The sequence below is a fragment of the Aspergillus piperis genome, assembly GCF_003184755.1.
Source record: "Aspergillus piperis CBS 112811 unplaced genomic scaffold BO85scaffold_6, whole genome shotgun sequence".
In the NCBI taxonomy this organism is placed as follows: Eukaryota; Fungi; Ascomycota; class Eurotiomycetes; order Eurotiales; family Aspergillaceae; genus Aspergillus; species Aspergillus piperis.
In genome coordinates this window covers 975,549-993,583 of record NW_020291596.1, presented here as the reverse complement: position 1 = coordinate 993,583, position 18,035 = coordinate 975,549, and the positions used below count along the sequence as shown (strand labels likewise).

Sequence of the window (18,035 nt, the reverse complement as noted above, 5' to 3'; positions counted from 1 at the left end):
ACGCCACGTTGGTTAGTCAAGGCGTCGAGCGCAGATCGTCATCAGGGAACTAAACTAGGGACACAGCCGTGGGTTCGTGGGGAACGAACAGTGTTGTCGCAAGCGCGACTCCCCCCCAGGCCAGGCAGCCAGGCAGCCAGGGGTTCAAAATTCGTGCACGCCTCATGGCAGTGGGACACGTCCAAGATGAAACCCGGAGTTAAGAAATGGATTTAGTGCCGGAGACCGATCTGGTAGGATTTTTCCTTTCTTTCCTTGGGGAAGTCGGAATGAAGCGCATCATTTTTTCCTCTTTCTCTATTTTACATGCTGCAGGGTAAGGGGTGTGGTGAGAGAGTGATGTGTGTGATGACGCCTCATTCTTTTTCTCATCTGTAGGCTGTAAGTTTGGCGCTGGTTGTGCGTGACTTGACGATGTGTTGCGCGCGCAGGTGATGCAAACACTTTTTTCCCTTGAGAGCTGGGAACCGAAAGAGAGCAGTCCTCCCGTTCGGCCGCGTTAGGCTTAGAATCCCACTTTTTTCTAATCTCTCTCTCTCTCTGTTTTCCATTCCTCATCTACAGTTCCTTCCATCATCCTCCCATTTCATGGATGGATGGATGGAGCTTCTCAATTCGGCCCCTGAACAGATGCCGACCGACCGACCGACCGCCTTACTAACTAGTATTAAAACGAAACAAATAAATAATAAAAAAAACCCCCCCTTCCTTTTCGCTAAGAACTGCTGGAGCGGGCGTCGGACACTCCAAACCCAACTGGGACTAGAGGCGGTCCTAGCGGCCTCCCTGGAGTTCTGGACCCTGGTCATTTCACGTGGCAGACGTCGGCTCCGCCTGCAGCTGCGGTCGGCCCTTCCCGAGTTTGGCACCAAAGCCGATGCACTATCGTGACGCTTGCCTTTTGACAAGCCGCTTGGTATCTTACTAGCGTGGATTTTATCCTTTACCGTAAGATACAACCTGGGCTAGTTTTCGATCCTGGGTTTTTACCGAGATACTACCATTCCATCCATCCGTCCTTTCCTTTCTTTTCTCGATCCATGCCAAGGGGAAAGAAGAAGAAAAAATAAAAAAGGAAAAGGAACGATAATGGTGTGGGATGATGTGTTTGAGTTAAAGTTGCTAGTACCTAGCTAGCTTGTTAGCCTGTTAGCAGGAGGGAGGAGGGGGGAGGATATATCTTCCACTTAGCTCGATCCCGAGAAAGTTGTTAGTTAGTTACTTAGCTTGCGTAATAAAGTGTGATACGCGTGATTTTCACATGGCAGTGGCAGTCACTCACTCACTCACTGCGAGAAGAGAAAGGCTGCGCAGGGCTACCCTAGACGGCCAGCGGCGCAATCCGCATTCCTTTTCCTTTCCACGTCTATCTATTTGTATGGTAAATAACAATAATAATGATGATAATCTCGGGTACTTTTTCGTTTTCGTAAACCTTCCATCTCTCATCTTGACGATCATTGATTTTTATTTTTATACATTGGCATTGCATTGAAAGAATGCCATGACAGCAGTTAGCAGCAGTAGCGTGATGAGATCACTTGATGTTCTTTGCTTCTGTGGATGCAAAAAACAATTTGGTGGCTTCGTATACAACTAATACTATAATCTAGGGATTTAGCCAAGCTAAGACAGTGAGTCAAGTCACAGACATGTGAACGGGTTCTGGTTCTCTGCTTAGATCGTAAATAGTTAGTTGGTTAGTCCACTCCAGGTTAATATATCTGCCTACTGCCTAGACTGATAGATATAGTGCCACTTGGTTAGGTTAGTAAATTGGCGTGTGCTCATTTACACATTTATCCCAGCTAACTAACTAGGTTTCGATATCGATGGGTCGAGAGTCATGTCATGCGTTTTGGCTTAGCCGATGTTTTGGCGACCCAAGGTGAGAAGGGGGGAATCATTAATCCTGGTTCATGTACATTGCGTTTGGAGACTAGGTTGTTAGTAGTTAGTTAGATGGTCGATTTTCAGTCTTTCCCTCTAGTTCTACATGGTAGTTTGTTGGAGATGGAGAAGGATGGGTACGTAGGACAAAGTTCACGGGAGTCACACATTTAGTAGCGTGCATAATGTGCAGCTCGTGTCCGAGTTTCCTTTTCTTATTTCTATTTCTATGTGGATGGTGGTGTATACTTCATCTACGTAACTATGTAGACAAGTAATCATCTAAGACAGTGTGCAATATACACGAGGCTGATCGATGGATCCATCCATCAATGAAACGAACCTCGGTACAATGCCTGCCATCTCATCTCATCCCAAGAACATCACCTAATCATTTAGTTAGTAGGAAACTAGACTATTTAGTTAGTTAGTTATCACCCGGAGATTGAACAACGGATGCTCTCACATTCGATACACGAGGGAAGACGGACCCACCTTACTTAGATACTATCGCGTGTTTGTGTGTGTGTGTGCGTTGCATAGGTGCGTGCAGTGGAGTCCAGTGCAAGAGACAGAGAGAGCAGGTTTAGGTAACCATCATTCTTTTCTATCTTACTAACTAGTCAATTAACTAGCTAGTCATGTATATACCCACTTTTTTTTCCACTTGGTTGGCCACTCACTCAGACATACTATGTATCTATGTACGGAGTAGACTGCATATCGTTCGACGTAAAGTCATGTCCGGTCGGCTATCCATTCCATTCCTTGTTACTACCTGGTTTCTTTACTCCATCCTTTTAATTGAATGAATATGGAAGGATCATCATCTCTTCATGCCATGGCATAGACATGGTTAGGGCTGGGCCCAATCTCCTCCGTACCCACTTTTTCTTTTCCCACCATGTCTCTCTTCCCTTGGATACTTACTTACTTGACCTTACATCTTCATATCCGAAGTGGGGCAAGCTGAGAACGTGGAAGCCCACATCCCGGGAAAAACGGGAAAACGGGATATAATAATTATTCATGGTTACTTAAACAAAAAGTAATTTGGATGAGACGAGATGAGACAAACTAAGTACTATGTATGTCCACTTGGTAGATTCTTAGTTAGATCTGTCTGTTCTGTCCCGAGGGTGGAGTTTGTGCTATACTGTTTATGGGCGGGCATGCGAGATGTAAATTGAATAGTGTGTGTGTTGGAGATAGATGGATGGTGTGTTTTTCTCTCGGCTAAGCGTGGAAGGATGGATGGATTAGCCATGGGTCGGTTCAGTCAGGGTTCGGAAATGAAGGGGGTGTGGATGGAGGGATCCGGTGGTGGTGTTCCTTTGGGTGGTAAGGCGAACGGTGGGATGGAAAAGCACATGGTTGATGGGTTCGATGGGTTCTAGAATTTTGGGGGGTGTGGTTCTTGTCACTGAGTTCATTTGGTTGTTATGCTGGGGTGGAAGGGATAACTGGGTTTAGATGCTTGGTTAGGTGGTCTGCTTGTTCTGTGCTGTCATCTTGCTTTACTTTCGAATTCAGTGGTTGGAATCCTTGTTGGTAGTTCTTGTAAGGTCAATGAAAGCAGACCTGCTTAGCACTTGTCTCAATTACCTTACGCTTACTTCCTACTTGAAGCCCCATCAGGGCTGTAGAGCACCTGACTTCATCCATTCCTTCTACTAGGATGCTGTCTTGCCATCGGCCCATATTGTATGTAAGCCCTGGAGTGGCGGAAGCAGGGCACTCGCTTCCTTTGTGGCAAACAGTTGGATTCCTTCGACTTGGGATTCTCCTTCAAGTGGTCTGATTGGGTGATGGTGGCAGTGATGGGGTCAATGGATTGTTGGTTGGGTCTGTACAATGTGTTTTGTAGTAGTGTTCACAGGGCATTACTTGCCACAGTAGAACTGGATTATAGCATACTACCATCTGTTAGTACTATAGATTGTGCATATCGTATTGAAGTGATGTAGTGTCTAGGTATACGCAGTGTCGTAGTAGTGGTAGCACTCATTGCACTCTCAGTATATATATATTTCCAGTTCTTAGTAGTAGTATAGTATGTGTTGAGCAATTACTTCTCATGAATATGCATATACCACTGCAACAATTGCAGTAATCAAGACAGAGTATCTTTGAGAATGCAATGCTCTTACAGTATAAGTACTACTCCCATTATATTATTACCTCCCAGGCTAGTATACAGATAAGTACTAACTCAACCTTCAACACATAACTACTAGTTAGTAGTACTATCACCACATCCCACTTACTAACACAACATAATACGAAATCAACAACAACCCCCTAACAAGGAAACCCCTATCGAATACACTTTGTACGGAGTAGTTACATGCATGCAGCACAATCCACCTTACCATGCAACCATCGAACCAGAAGTAGGCTCTCTCTCCTCTGCATCCCACTTCACGGACTACATTAGTCCAGAGGTATTAAGTAATGACATCTGAACACATGTCAATCAAACTTAATTCTGCTGGAAGGGGGAATATGATTGGATATCGTGCTGATATATATTTCTCCGCGGTGGTCACATCTGAATTTAGTCTACTACAACTGAGTGATTTAGTTGCTTTGATCATCGATTGATAGGGTTCATGGTTTCTGGTGGATTTATATTTTGGGAATATACGGATATGAAGTAGTATAATCATGTGGTAGGACGTGGGATGAGTCCTGACTTGACTAGGTTAGAAAACCCAGTTAATCAGACTACTAACTTACTTCCTAACGAACAATAACACGATGATCTATAGTAAGTACTAGAATGCAGATAAGAGTCAGGAACATATATCATTCCATGACATCGTCATGTGTCGGTATACTCTACTCCGCAATATATTTCCCACTCACTCACCATCCACATAGCAATCCTACTACTAGTACTATTACTCAACCAACTAACACATTGGAATGGAATCACTCCCTCCCTCCTTCCTACTTTTCCAGAAAACTCTATTCAGAGTCATCGCAATCCATTATCCCTGCTAGTCAATAAACCAAGTATACTACGCAACACACACTCCGAATCAATACAACCGTATCAGCAAAACAGTAACTGTATTTCATGTAACAAATCTACAGATCTGCTGCGTGGCAGGCGGGGCCGCCCATACCTAGAGCAGACTAGTGCGGACCCAGAACATCTCCAGAACAAGTCCGATGCCCGAGATTATAGGCCACTAACGGCAACTTAGTGTCGGGATTATGTGGAGCGAATCAATCATCCTTCCTGTCGGCTGTCTTTGGCTGGGTGTATGGTATTGTTTTGGTCCGTGTGTATTATTCAGATGTCTAGGTTTTTTTTTATTCTTTATATGAGATCAAGGTATTTGTGTAGTTAGTATATTTTTGTTTAGAAGTTTGATTGCATAAATATATGGAAGCTTGCAATACAGGTAGTTGGAATAGGAAGGAAAATTTTTCTGCCTGGAATTAAGGGCAGCTCGGAATGTCACCGAAGCGGTTCCGGGATTCTAAACTAGTGCAGCATGAGGGAAGGATGATGCTTGAGGGCAGCATTTCGGTCAGCACTAGGCGTCCATGACTCTCTGTATGGTGTAGATCGTTATTCCTGGCTGTAGGGTGTCTGGCATCTGGCGCTTCGATGTATCTGCGGATTAACTATAGTCTACAGCTACATCAGCAGCAGCAGCACAGCTCGCCTCAAAAATGGCGTCTGATGTGTGTCTGACTGATCATCGAGACTGATCCGCCATGATATCATGCATCTACACATCACAAGACTAATTCATGTCAGATGACAAGATCCATCCGCCCGCTGCCACTCACTGGCAGACAGATCACTCACCTGCAGGCGCCTCAAATCTTGGAGTTCGAGTTCATCTGCAGAATGCACCCACAAGGAGTGGCTGATTTACGCGAGCGCCGTAGCGATCACATTCACACAATGTAAGTAGTGGTCTGCCTGAAGTGACTCATATTTAGTCAGAGCAGCATGGAAGATGTGACTTGACACGCAGACCGGGTTTCAGCCTCTCCTTCTGACCGCTCGTTTTTCTGGGGCCGGCACTTGCAGAATGGATGGTTGGATGAATGTTTAGCATCCGGGCGATCTTCCAACTCCGCTGCAGCGGACGAAAGTTGAGACATGAGACATGCTGCAGCTGGATATACTGCCTCTGATTTGATAGATGAAGCCTGCGCGCATATTCCGTATCGACTTACTCCGCAGATACTTGCCTTCCTTGTAGTCCAGGCCGCAGGTACATCCTCGATCCCGGAGTAACTACGGCGGCTATACTCGGTATATTATACTGGCACTTTCTGCACGAAATCACGCTCTGTCCTTGATCGACCGGGTTTCCTGCATTGGCTCAGGGTCCGTGTGGCCTGAAAAGATAGCAATGGGTGTGGCTGTGAGGTCGGAGGTATTAGGACGGATAACTGGGTGAGCCCAACACGGCAACCACCCCCACAGAGTAACGGTGCCATCGCCGTACAACACCGAGCCAATATCCTCGGCGATTCATATTATGTCCTGGGGCTGAGGGGGCAGGGGGCTGGGCTGGTTGCTTACGCGCGTCTCTGCTCGTGGGCAGACCGTGCCATAGTGTCGGAGCAGTATACCAAGAGGGATAGCAATCAATCGGGGGCCCGACTACTGAAGCTCGGCTCCGCCGTTTTCCCACTCCTTCCCCCTCGTGCTAAATCCTTCGCTTATCGGATCGATGGGCTTGGGGGCCGTTGGACTTGGATAACCTTGTCTTGATGGCGTAGGAGGTGTCCATGTAATGGGGGGCCATTTCCGCCAGTGTGGCAACTAGAAACACACTTGGTAGACTAGGACAGCGCCCAGAGCGGCGCAAACTACCCCAAAGAGGAAGACTTTCACAGAATAGCACATCCTAGACGGACCCGAGAAACCGGAATCGAGGTCACCAGGGCCTTGACTAGCATTCCCAGCTAAGAGGATCTAGGTGGCGCCATGGCTAGCATCGGCAGCATGATAGAATCCAGTCAAGTCTCGGACGAAGGAATGCAAAGATGGAGCAGGGTTGACCTTAGGGCTTCCACATCGTAGCCGATCAGCATGCCACAGAACCGATCATCCGTCGACAGGGAAAAGGTGATAAGCTGGCAGGATAGCAGACAGGGATATGGCAGCCGATGGCGATGCCTGAGAGGCGGTTTTGGCCACGTTGGGCGGCGGCGGGGAAACGAACAATAATGGGCTAAATGTGGTGGCGGGTTGCTGGCGAGCATCCTACCGTGCCCTCATGATTTACCATACAGAGAGACTAGCGCTGGCGTAATCCTACGGGAGTACACGGTGTCCAGCGAGTGGAGGGTCGCTTGAAGCAAGTCGAGATGTCAATGGAGGAGAAAAGCTGGAGCCCCTCAGGGGAGGAAATCCCGCCTCCACTTGGGGATCCGAATGGACCCCATCTAATGTCGGCGACTCCGTGGATGACGGAGACGGTGTAGTAAAGTTCATTGTTTCAAAGCAGTCTTTGTTGCAATGCTTTGTTTCCAGTTTTTCCACGCAGCAAACGCACGCGATGATGTGATGAAGCTGGAGATCGCTCAACGGCGCGTTGCTCGTCGAATATTGCACCAATCAGTGCTGTATCCCCGCACTCCCGATCGAGGCCATGGCGGTGTCGATCATATTGGGAAGTTCGAGAAGAATGATTGGAGAGGATTCACGGGAGTCAACCAGGTATAACCAGTACCAAGTTAAGTCCCGCGTAGACTGCAGGGGGAGGAAAAGAAGCTGCCTTTGGTCGTGGCAAACCGGGCCGCATCGAGGCGCGGGTTGGAATGGGCGCAACTGCAATCCCTTTCGTACTATTCATCTATCCCACGATCCACTGGAGTTGGAGAGCAATCCTCCATCTTTCTCCTCTCCACCAGTAAGTGGCCTTCCTGCAGACCCTCAAACTTTGAAGCCAGCGTCAGCCAGGCAGCTTGCTAGCCAGCCAGCCAGCATCAGCACTCAGCAGCTTGATGCCCAACATGGACGATAATCCTGAACCCTGTTGTTGCGCAGCCCGACCGATTGGCACGTAAAACCCCCGACCGCCAGCCAGCCAGATGATCCGCAACGGAAATGCCCGACCGTCGCAAAGAACAGCCCCAGGAGAAAAAAGAAGGGCTCGGATCACCAATCAGTCCGGTTGATCAGCATCCCATCTCGCGTTGGCGATTTCCCACCTGCAGCAGATGTCGCTGACTGGCTGGCTCGGCTGCGGGATGGAGCTTTAGTGTCTGTGTGTTCTGGAGTCTTTTCTGTCCTGATCATCCCGAGCATCCACTAAGACCTCTAAGAGTAACAGCCTGTTAGATGACAGTCCTGGTCTGACAGTAGAGTTAGGAGGATGGGGTCGAGTAATGGCAGGACCTACTATATCGCATCTGCTATGGAGTCAATATTCAGCCCATCCGTTGGTTGGCTGATTGCTTGCTTGATGATGATGATCAATCAATTTACCTTTACTCCCATTCATGATTCATTTCCAACCTGCAGGGCCAGTCATCCATCATCCCGGCCCAATTCCCAACCCCATTCCTCTTTTTTCCCTCTCTCTCTTTCTCTCCAGTCGGAAAAACCACGCAGGACCCATCCAAACCTGCGTGGGATGCGGGAGATCACGATGATCTCCCTCTCTGCCATGCAGCCTGTTGCTCACCGAGAATCCTGCTGTTCTTGTTTTTCCATGCGGCCGGCACTTCAAATGCCAAATTGCCGGAAGTGTGTAACTGTAATTGTAGAGGATTCTATCCATGACTGGTAGTGGTGGGTGAGGTTGTAGTTTAGTTGGTGAAGCGAAGCGAAACTGGAAGTGACGAGGTCAAGTACGGAGTATCTATTACCAGCTGATTCCCTCCCACTGCCATACTATCCAAGTCCATATGACAATACCTACACACATACATACATACATACAGATACAACCTACATGCTGAATATGCAGTTTAGACAATCTCATCACATTATTCCAAGAATAACATCGCCTCTTATACATATATTTACCTTGGCTTGCATCTTAACTGGACCCCAAACATGGGGCGGACTCGGAGAGTGAGTGTCTACATACTGATGACCACTGCACTTGGGGGAAAGAAAAACAAAAAATAGAACAAAAGAAAAGCAAGTGTGAAGCATTCCCATCCTCCTATTACTCATCGAATGAGTCCAGAACGAAGTCAATCTCGGTCGGATTCGGGTTCGTTCAATACAGTTGGTCAGTCTGGATGGCAATGCTTTTTACATCCAAGCTAGTATGTAGGCGCATACTTTTGTTCCCCCCTCTACGATCATTGGTATTTCAAGTTTTGTATGATGATTGATGATTATTCTTTTCAAATTCCAATTCAATCCAAACCATCCCCTCTCCTGTATGTTCCCTGGTCTGTAATATTGCATAACTGTGTGTATGGGTGTATGGATGGAAATCAAGTAATATGTGGTAAAAGTCAAGCACAGACTCTCTCGCTTCGTCCAAGTTTCTAACCGCCGAAGTATCTCTCGTCTTAGTCTCGAAGTTTCATTTGCATGACATGATCCTACTGCACTATCCTTTCGCCTCCCCCCCCCCTAAAAGTACGTAGGCAGATAGTTCTCTCTTGCATTGACCTCTGCGGCTCGGGGCGTGATTCTAGTCGAGAGGGTAACTATCTACGGACCGGTGGCGTGGTGTGTCTGGGAGGATTGGCATCCTGGTTCATGTATCCATGTGTCGATGTCTGTGCCTACCGCGACATTTCTGTCTTCCCTGGTCTGGAAGCCATGCGCGGTATCGGAGAAGGTACTAGATATACTAGGCTGTATGGTAAATAACTTTATTTGGGATTGTCGGGTGCGTTAGGATGCATCTTGTGTAGTCTCCGACTGCTCGGACGGATGGAGGGTGGGATGGTATCAGTGGATGGATTGAGTAACCCCTGTAAGGGGGTCACGGATGGGTTGCGTGGTGTGCTTGTAGTATCGAGGGCACTACTAACGACATGTCAATGATAGGGGTAGGGGGTAGGCCTGAAGCTTAAGCAGTCTGGTGCTATGCATGTGAGAACGGCTTCATTGTTCTGTTAAGATCGCAATGTTTGTATGTTGTTGCAGCGTCATGTATCCCCATAGACTGGGACATAGCTCATCGAGCCATGTAGGAACTGTCCAAATGTCATTCATGCAACATATCCAGTCCTTCTATATATGTGTACTATATACTGTCCAATATATATCGCCTGTAGAAGTCATCAATCGTCAGTTCATCTGGCTCACTGCCAGGCTCTAGGCGTCAAGGTTCAAGTTCTCTAGGATCCTGTCGAGCTTCTCCATCAGGATCTGATAGTTAATCGCATCTTGGTCGAACTCGTCGACCGCGACCTCACCATCCAGTGTACGGATGAGTGGCTGCTCCTGTACCTTCAAAGCGGCCTGTTCTGGCGGAACAGCCACGCTCGTTCTATCCCCAGAGCCTTCCTTTGAAAGTTGGATTGCCTCCACTCCCTCTGTGACTTTTTCAACGTCTCCGTTGACCTCAACACCATCAGCCACCGGCTGCGTGGGCTCCATCATTTCATCGATACCGGCGTCATCGAACCGCAGCCTGAATCGCTCACCCAGGTAGAAGCGGATATCATCCAACAGTTCGATGGAATCCGTTTCCTGTCGGGACTGGATGCGGGACGCCGACTCTTGGATAAGTTCTGCAAACTCAGGCGAATCAATGTGAGCTTCCAACCGGTACGCGAGGTATCGCGCAGCAAACTCTTCGAGTCGCTGAACACGGGTCAACCACGCAGCCTTAATGATGGCATAAATGTCTAGATCATCCTCTTCCTTGGTACCGCGTGTCCTGGCAGCTTCCGCCTGTGACATGTTGCCACTACCCAGTGTGCTGATGACAATGGCTGCCTTTGTTTTGAGCTTTTCAATAAACAGCATGTCCGACGCGAAGAGAACGTCGACCGCAATATCGAGCGGGAAGTCAGCCCGCTCCGTATAGAGGAAGGTCAGTACAATCTCCAGGACATCCGGGGAGCAGTCCACGCTGATGACATTGAGGTGATCCTTCATGTGGGCTTCCCTGAATGGGGAGGCGAACATGGTTTGAAAGAACTCCGATCGCAGAAGCATTGCCCGATGACAAGGGAACAGAGTAGACATCGGTTCGCGTCTGCCAGATCCATTGGAGCGGCCGCGTTCGGCCTCAGTCAGCTCAGATGCCTCCACAATTTCCTCGTCGTCCTCAGGGAGTTCATCCGCTCGGAGAAGAACATCAGCATAAATGGCATTGTCCCTGTCCCACTTGATATCGTCTGCCTTTGCTGTCTCTACCGTCACTTTATGCTTGAGCACATTCGCCCGGAACCACTCCTCTAGTTGGTCTCGTCCTTTCGCAACTTCCATGGTGCGTCTCTGTCTGGCAAGCCTCCTATCTCCACTGTCAAGTATACTATCCACAAGGGTATTGATCTCTAGATGCTTGGCTATCTTGTCGATGCCCGCGAAAACTTCCGATTCCGTAAATCCCGTGCCGGGGCCGCTTCTCAAGTCCCGAGGGGCTTCTCCGAAATAGAGGTATTTGATTGCTGTTCCAAAAGCCTCTGGTGGAATCGTATTTGGAAGTCTCCATGTTGACGTATCAGGGGCAGACTCCAACTTTCGATGAAAGTACGGCGACCGTGCAGCCAAAATAAACTTGTGAAGGTGTAGTGATTCATCAGCTGCCGTGACAACAATGTCTGACGTTATCGGAGTTTCACGAGTAAGGAGAGAAGTGATATGCGCGGCCAGAGGCTGAAGTGGATTCGTCGATTTCGAATAATCATACTCCAATAACAGGTTCCGTATACGGTCGTTCAATGCATTATATAGACATCTATAGATGGCCAATTGTGAGCAATCGATATCTATGAAGTGGAAGCATTTCAATAGTAACGTACCTCTCGCCTTGAAATGTGTCACGCTCACATAGAGCACCGGACTCGAGGAGCAGCTGCACAACCTCGTAATGTCCGCAGAGACTCGCCTATTGCACGGTTCAGTCAGCAAGGCGGGCTATTCCGATAGTTCCCACAGCGAGTCCACTTACCAGAATCAAGGGGGTGTAGTCATAGGGATCACGGGCGTTAATATTGACTCCCTCTGTGATCTTCTCTTGACAAACTTTGAGGTCCCCCTTACGACAAGCATTGCATAGCTCGCGAAACGGCTCGCTAAGGTCCAGAGGATTGTCGTCTTTGATTGCCCCCTCCTTAATCAGTTTCTTCTCATTGTGCAAGCTGACCTCGAGCTGGTCCTTCCGGAGGACCTTCGGTTCTTCCGTCATCATGGCGATACCGTCACAGTATCCTGGAGGCGAACGTTGACAGATGCCGAAAGTCCGAAAGGCGGGACTCGAACGGCTGCCGATGCCATCATCTTATCGATAAGCCGACATCACGTGGGGCCGCGATTGCCACTTTCGAAAGGAGAGCCTCCCTTGGAAGGATATGGTAGACAAACATCCATCGAATATTTACTCTCCTTGCAGATATATCATCGCTAGATCTTGTGATGAACGTCTTGGTCAACAATATATCCACCAGAATTATCCGATATTCCATGCAGATGAGGCCAGTGCATTCCTGTGAAGTGATGGCACCAGTGATCCAGTCATCCGTGATGCAACAGTGCTTACCGCCTACTATCCGACCGCCTGCTGCATGCAGGAAAGGGCTATGGCAGGATGCGTTGCTTAGCAACAGCCCTGCACCCAAACATCCAGCGTTTCTACCTTCTTGCATGTCTACTTCTTGAATCTACAACTCAACTACATGTGCCACTCCCACCACGTCGTCTACTAACCCAGCAGGTTCCAGTCACACAGCCTCGGTCCATAAATGCAATAGGACACCCCTCATCTCTCCTTTCACATCTCCTTCCGACTTTACCTCCATCCTCTACCTCCTTATCAGCGGCCGGATTCACCCAATAGCCACAATGGCAATTGCATTGGCGGAGGCTGATAAGTATGAGGTGCTAGAGAAGATTGGTAATTGGCCTCTCGCTGGATATATTCATTCTACCAATATACACTGGGCTAACAAGCTTGTGTTTAGGTTGCGGTTCCTTCGGGATTATTCGCAAAGTTCGGCGGAAGACAGATGGCTTTGTAAGTTTGCGAACCCCCATTGCAATATGACACCATGCTTATGGATGCAACTCTACAGATACTATGCCGAAAGGAAATCAATTACATCAAGATGTCCCAGAAGGAGCGAGAGCAGCTCACGGCCGAGTTCAACATTCTAAGCTCTCTTAGACACCCAAACATCGTCGCCTACTACCATCGCGAACACCTTAAGGCGTCCCAGGACTTGTACCTCTACATGGAGTACTGCGGCGGTGGCGATCTGAGCATGGTCATCAAAAATCTCAAGAAGACGAACAAGTACGCGGAAGAGGAATTTGTGTGGCGCATCCTCTCGCAGTTGGTGACGGCTCTGTACCGTTGTCATTACGGCTCAGATCCGGTCGATGTCGGGTCAAACATACTGGGTCCTGCGCCCAAGCCTTCGGGTCTCAAAGGAAAGCAAGCCCAGATGACTATCCTTCATCGTGACCTTAAGCCGGAGAACATCTTCCTCGGAAGCGACAACACGGTCAAACTGGGTGACTTTGGCCTGTCCAAACTGATGAATTCGCACGATTTCGCCTCTACTTATGTCGGAACACCATTCTACATGTCCCCCGAAATTTGCGCGGCCGAGAAGTACACCTTGCGCTCCGATATTTGGGCGGTCGGCTGCATCATGTACGAGCTCTGTCAGCGGGAGCCGCCTTTCAATGCCAGAACCCATATCCAGCTTGTTCAGCGGATTCGTGAAGGGAAATTTGCTCCTTTACCCGATTTCTACTCGCCTGAGCTAAAGAACGTCATCGCAAACTGTCTGCGAGTTAACCCGGACCACCGTCCCGATACTGCCGCCCTCATCAATTTGCCGATCATCCGCTTGATGCGCAAAGAGAAGGAAATTACCGATTTGTCCAGGACACTCCGCAAGCGTGAAGAGAGCGCCTTGCAAAAGGTTCGGGACATTGAGCAGGCCTACGCAAAACTCGAGAAAGAAAAACAACAAATGAAAGTTGAGCTTGAGAATACGGTGCGCCGCGAGTGGGAAGTGAAAGCCAGACTTGAAATCGATCGTCAAGTGCAGAACGAGATAGAAAAGCTCCGCAAGAGATTTGAGTGTGAAGTTCAGGAGCGAGTTGCAATTGAGGTCGAAAAGCAAAAGCGAAATATGGTTGTTCGCGAGGATTCTAGCGACGACTCCCGGCTCTCCATGAGCAACAATGACACTGAACAGCCTTCTGGTACTGATATCAGCAATCTATCACTCGAATCGCCTGCTGCGAGCAAGGCACAACGGAAGGAAACCCGCACCCCCTTCAACCGCTCAAAAACCGTGGTCGAATCGCCTATGGATGTTCAGATGGCAGAGCCGTCCCCTATCTCCATTGCATCACTCTCTTTGTCCCCGCGTCGGACCTCTGGGACCCATTCCGGCAAGAACATCTTCGCGGAGGCGGAGAAAAACCGCACAAAGTGGGAACCTACCCTGGCTTACTCTGACGATGAAGATGACATCCCCGATCTGCCTTCTCCAACACGCCCCAAGGTCAAGCCTGATCCCTTCAAGGCTCCGCCCAGGCCCCTTCTCCGTCAGAACACCGCTGCTTTTATGCAGAAGCTGAGCACCCAGCCTCCCATCTTTCCCACCAATGGGTCAAGACTGCCGCAGATGTCATCTGGTGGATCTGGCGACAGCCAGCAGAGGGAAGCCAAATCACGATCGCCTCACCGACGTTTGTCCAAGATCCCATCATCAGCAAATCTGGCTGCCGATGCTGGCTCACCCACGCGCAAGACAGGCATCAAGCAATTAGCCTCAAAGGCGAATGGAGGTGGGGAGGAGATGTACAAAGCCGTCATGCAACGCAACATGGGCGGTCGAACCTTGGTTGAATTGGCACAGGCGCGCGCTGGCGGCCGTCCCATCGATGAAATCAAGCGGTGTGCGAGTGATCCCCGCACCGGGCTGAAGCCGACAGAGCGCGATTCTCCAGCTGTTTGGGATCCCGAGAGGGACGAGATGCCCAGTCCCTTCTTGGCCCGAGGCAGAAAAGTTATCCGCAACCTGAGGTGACTCCAATCGCGCTTTTCACCTGGGCGACATTCAGATATTGCCACCATTTCTCATACACATAGTACCTGCGTGCTTCTTGCTGGTTGATCCACAGGAGTAGCTGCAGTAGGCTTTTGGGTATCTCCCTTGAGGACCTCACCTCACCTCACCATATCTACTTTTAATAGTCGAACATATTCCGGAGTTATGGCTGGTGGATTGTCTCAAAGACCAACGTTGGCCATGCCAGTCATGGGACGTGGATGCATTTAGTTGCGCCGCATCGTCGTTAATCCTATCTCACCAGGATCTTCACTTTCCTTTGTTCTCTAATGCCGTGATGCCCCTGTTGTTTGATCTTCACTTCACTTCTCGACTTGTACAGATATTACATTTGACATCCCCTGTTTGGATTACTGCTATTGAAAGACACCTTGGTGATTCGACGCGATTCTGATTCAGCTTATGATGATTCGAGCCTTTTTACCACGGCCTTTTCCCTAGATATCCTCTGCCACACTCTTTTGAACCTCACATTTCCTTTCCACCCCCATTCTAATGGTGTTTCACGGTTGGTGTTTATTTGGTGAATCATGGGCTACATATGGTATGGGAAGGGCTCCTGTGTACATACCAATTGGGTTTTCTCTCATAAGTTCTGCAATGGCAGACTCTGCTTTGATTCTTGTCATCTCACTCCAATATTTCAAATTGGTGCATATGTCCGAAGTTAACTCGTGACCAAAAATAGCTTGTTTGAAAATTCAACTGTCGATGGACGGGTCATTCTGAAATTTGATGTTTAATTTTTTGTTTCGTATCGCATCGAGTTATAGTTACATTGATTTGAGATCCGACTAACGCCTCGTAAGATCCTAATCATGGGGTGACGGGTCACAGGTTAGGTCGTGGTGGTAGAAGAAGTGATTGATTATTATGCTTCCTCGTCCTCCACTTCTTCGATCTGCACAGACCGAAGCTCCTGATTGAACCGCCTCTCCTCCTCTTCCAGTCTGCGTTGAGTGTCCTCATCATCAGCAGCTGGAGCAGCTGACGAAGCTTTCTCCTCGCCTTCTGCAGGTCCGGCATTATACCCTGCTTGCTCCAGCCGATCCATCTCCTCCGGTTCCAAGAGCTTGCCTTGTCCCCGTATAGCTTCCTGTTTGACCCTGACAGCTGCAGGAACGAACTTATTGATCGCCTCTTGTCGGAGATTCCTGATCTCCGGCTTGGCCTCGTACACAGTCTTCGCTTCGACGACGGGCGGTTTCGCCGGAAGAGCGTGCGGGCCCCGACCTCCACCACCTTCAGCCTCTCCTCCTGGCCCTCCTTTTCGATACTGTCGCGGGATAGGCGGAGGCGTATCCCTCGGCATGGGTATCCTTCTCACCTCCTCATCTGTCTCGTCGCTACTACTACTCCCGTCATCACCATCGTGCCTAAACCGGTTGCCGTCGCCGCCATCTCGCCTGCGTTTGCCTAAGACTGCAGCATCCCCGCGCCCACGGTGCTGACCGCCTCGTCTAGATTCAAAGTTGTTGAATTTGGGTGCCTTATCGCCCAACGCTTCTCTGGCCTTCTGCACGGCGCGCAGATCACGTTCCAGGGCTTCCAGAAGCTCCTGATCGCGGGGTCGTAGCTTTTGTCCTGATTCTTCGAATGCTTTGAGGTCGTTGATTTGTCGTTGGATGCGCTCGGGGTTGCGACGCGCTAGTTTCTCGTTTCGTCGGGCTTGCGCTTCGGCTTTGCCTTTCTTGAGACTTTTTTGTTTGTCGAGTTTGCGTTGCGCCGCCGCCGGGTTTAAGCTGCGTTCTTTGTCTTTGGGCATGGTGGGTGAGCAGTTGGGGAGGGTGAAGTTGAGGTATGAGGTGGATGGGTAGGGCGTCAATTACTCCACGGGGATGGGTATTATTCCGGCTGTCTGTTTAGGCACTATGTGGGTACTGGATGGTTTGATTTCTTAAAGTCAGTCAGTCAAATCCAATCTCACGTATCAATGTAGTTCTTTGTAATCTAGCTCTCGAATTGTCGGGGATGAGGGGGGACAGGCTCGGGTATGACGAGCTCCGGAGGCTGTATGGCCATCAGGGAGCTCTTGCAGCACACTAAGCTATGGGGATGAAGAAAGAAAGGTGCTCACAGGCTAGTAGCTAACCAAGCTGCATGGGAAAGCCAACCACGGGCGCAGCGGATTCGCGAAGCCGACTGTAGCTGCGGAACCTTGACCCAAGACCAATAATATCAAGGTCACGACAACCTAGGGCGCAAGGCTCAAGCCTCACGGGTTGGGCAGCGCAACGAGTCTTACTCTGTCCTTTTGCCGAATAACGAGGTGGCCCAGTAGTCGGCCTGAAGTATGGGGTGTGTGTGGATGCCAACGTCGTCGATAGCGGTTGAAGAAGCGCTTGGTGCGGCAATTCGGACGAGATGGTTGGTGAGGTGCTTTTGTCAGCTGTACGGACGCAGAGCACAGATAGGGCTTGAGGGGAAATTGATTGGAGATTAAGAGTCGCCTCGGTAGAAGGATTTGAGTAGGATATATGAAGGTGGTAACAAGATAATTGGGTGCCGAGAGGGGGAGGACGGTGGAGTGGGAGAAGAGCGTTTGGAGAAGGACGCGATGCCGTCAAAATTGCGGGCGGGCGAAGTTGGGAGAGTTCCTTGCCTGTTTGGGGGTCACGCTCCCTTTCTTTTCTTTTCAACACTGCCGTTCGTCCAACAATCGGATGATCCTGGTTGACTTTCGCTTTCAAATGAATTGATCGATTGGTGTAATACTATATCCTGAGTTGAATGTTAATGCGATTGCAAGTCAAGGGGAAAAATTACTATCGCATCAGCCAATCTTTCCCGTGTCGGTCAGGATATTGTTCGGTATAGAAGGTCACCCCCGAACTGCTGCTACTACACCAACACAAGTACCTCCTCTCCAAGATTCAGGTACCCAAGAATCAATGAGGAGAACAGGAACGTCTGTAGAATGAGATACGGTG

At 49.2% G+C, this 18,035-nt stretch overlaps 4 protein-coding genes across 4 annotated transcripts; 2 read left to right on the top strand and 2 right to left on the bottom strand.

The window, feature by feature from the left end:
- The first annotated feature begins 8,106 nt into the window (after positions 1 to 8,106).
- BO85DRAFT_263658 (uncharacterized protein) lies at positions 8,107 to 8,936 on the top strand. Its single transcript, XM_025655041.1, has one exon. It carries the CDS (start codon positions 8,247 to 8,249, stop codon positions 8,661 to 8,663), a length of 417 nt encoding a protein of 138 aa, XP_025517106.1. The 5' UTR covers positions 8,107 to 8,246; the 3' UTR covers positions 8,664 to 8,936.
- A 1,223-nt stretch (positions 8,937 to 10,159) lies between these two features.
- BO85DRAFT_437258 (ankyrin repeat and BTB/POZ domain protein) lies at positions 10,160 to 12,206 on the bottom strand (the record flags this gene model as incomplete). The annotated part of the gene is made up of 3 exons (XM_025658614.1): positions 10,160 to 11,753; positions 11,818 to 11,903; positions 11,967 to 12,206. 3 exons carry the CDS (start codon positions 12,204 to 12,206, stop codon positions 10,160 to 10,162), a joined length of 1,920 nt encoding a protein of 639 aa, XP_025517105.1.
- Positions 12,207 to 12,856: 650 nt separating this feature from the next.
- Positions 12,857 to 15,063, top strand: nimA (serine/threonine protein kinase nimA; the record flags this gene model as incomplete). The annotated part of the gene is made up of 3 exons (XM_025658613.1): positions 12,857 to 12,908; positions 12,976 to 13,028; positions 13,087 to 15,063. The coding sequence occupies 3 exons, from the start codon at positions 12,857 to 12,859 to the stop codon at positions 15,061 to 15,063; spliced, it is 2,082 nt and encodes a 693-aa protein (XP_025517104.1).
- Positions 15,064 to 15,520: 457 nt separating this feature from the next.
- BO85DRAFT_263530 (WW domain binding protein 11) lies at positions 15,521 to 17,193 on the bottom strand. Its single transcript, XM_025655040.1, has one exon. The coding sequence runs from the start codon at positions 16,868 to 16,870 to the stop codon at positions 15,977 to 15,979; it is 894 nt and encodes a 297-aa protein (XP_025517103.1). The 5' UTR covers positions 16,871 to 17,193; the 3' UTR covers positions 15,521 to 15,976.
- Positions 17,194 to 18,035: the final 842 nt, after the last annotated feature.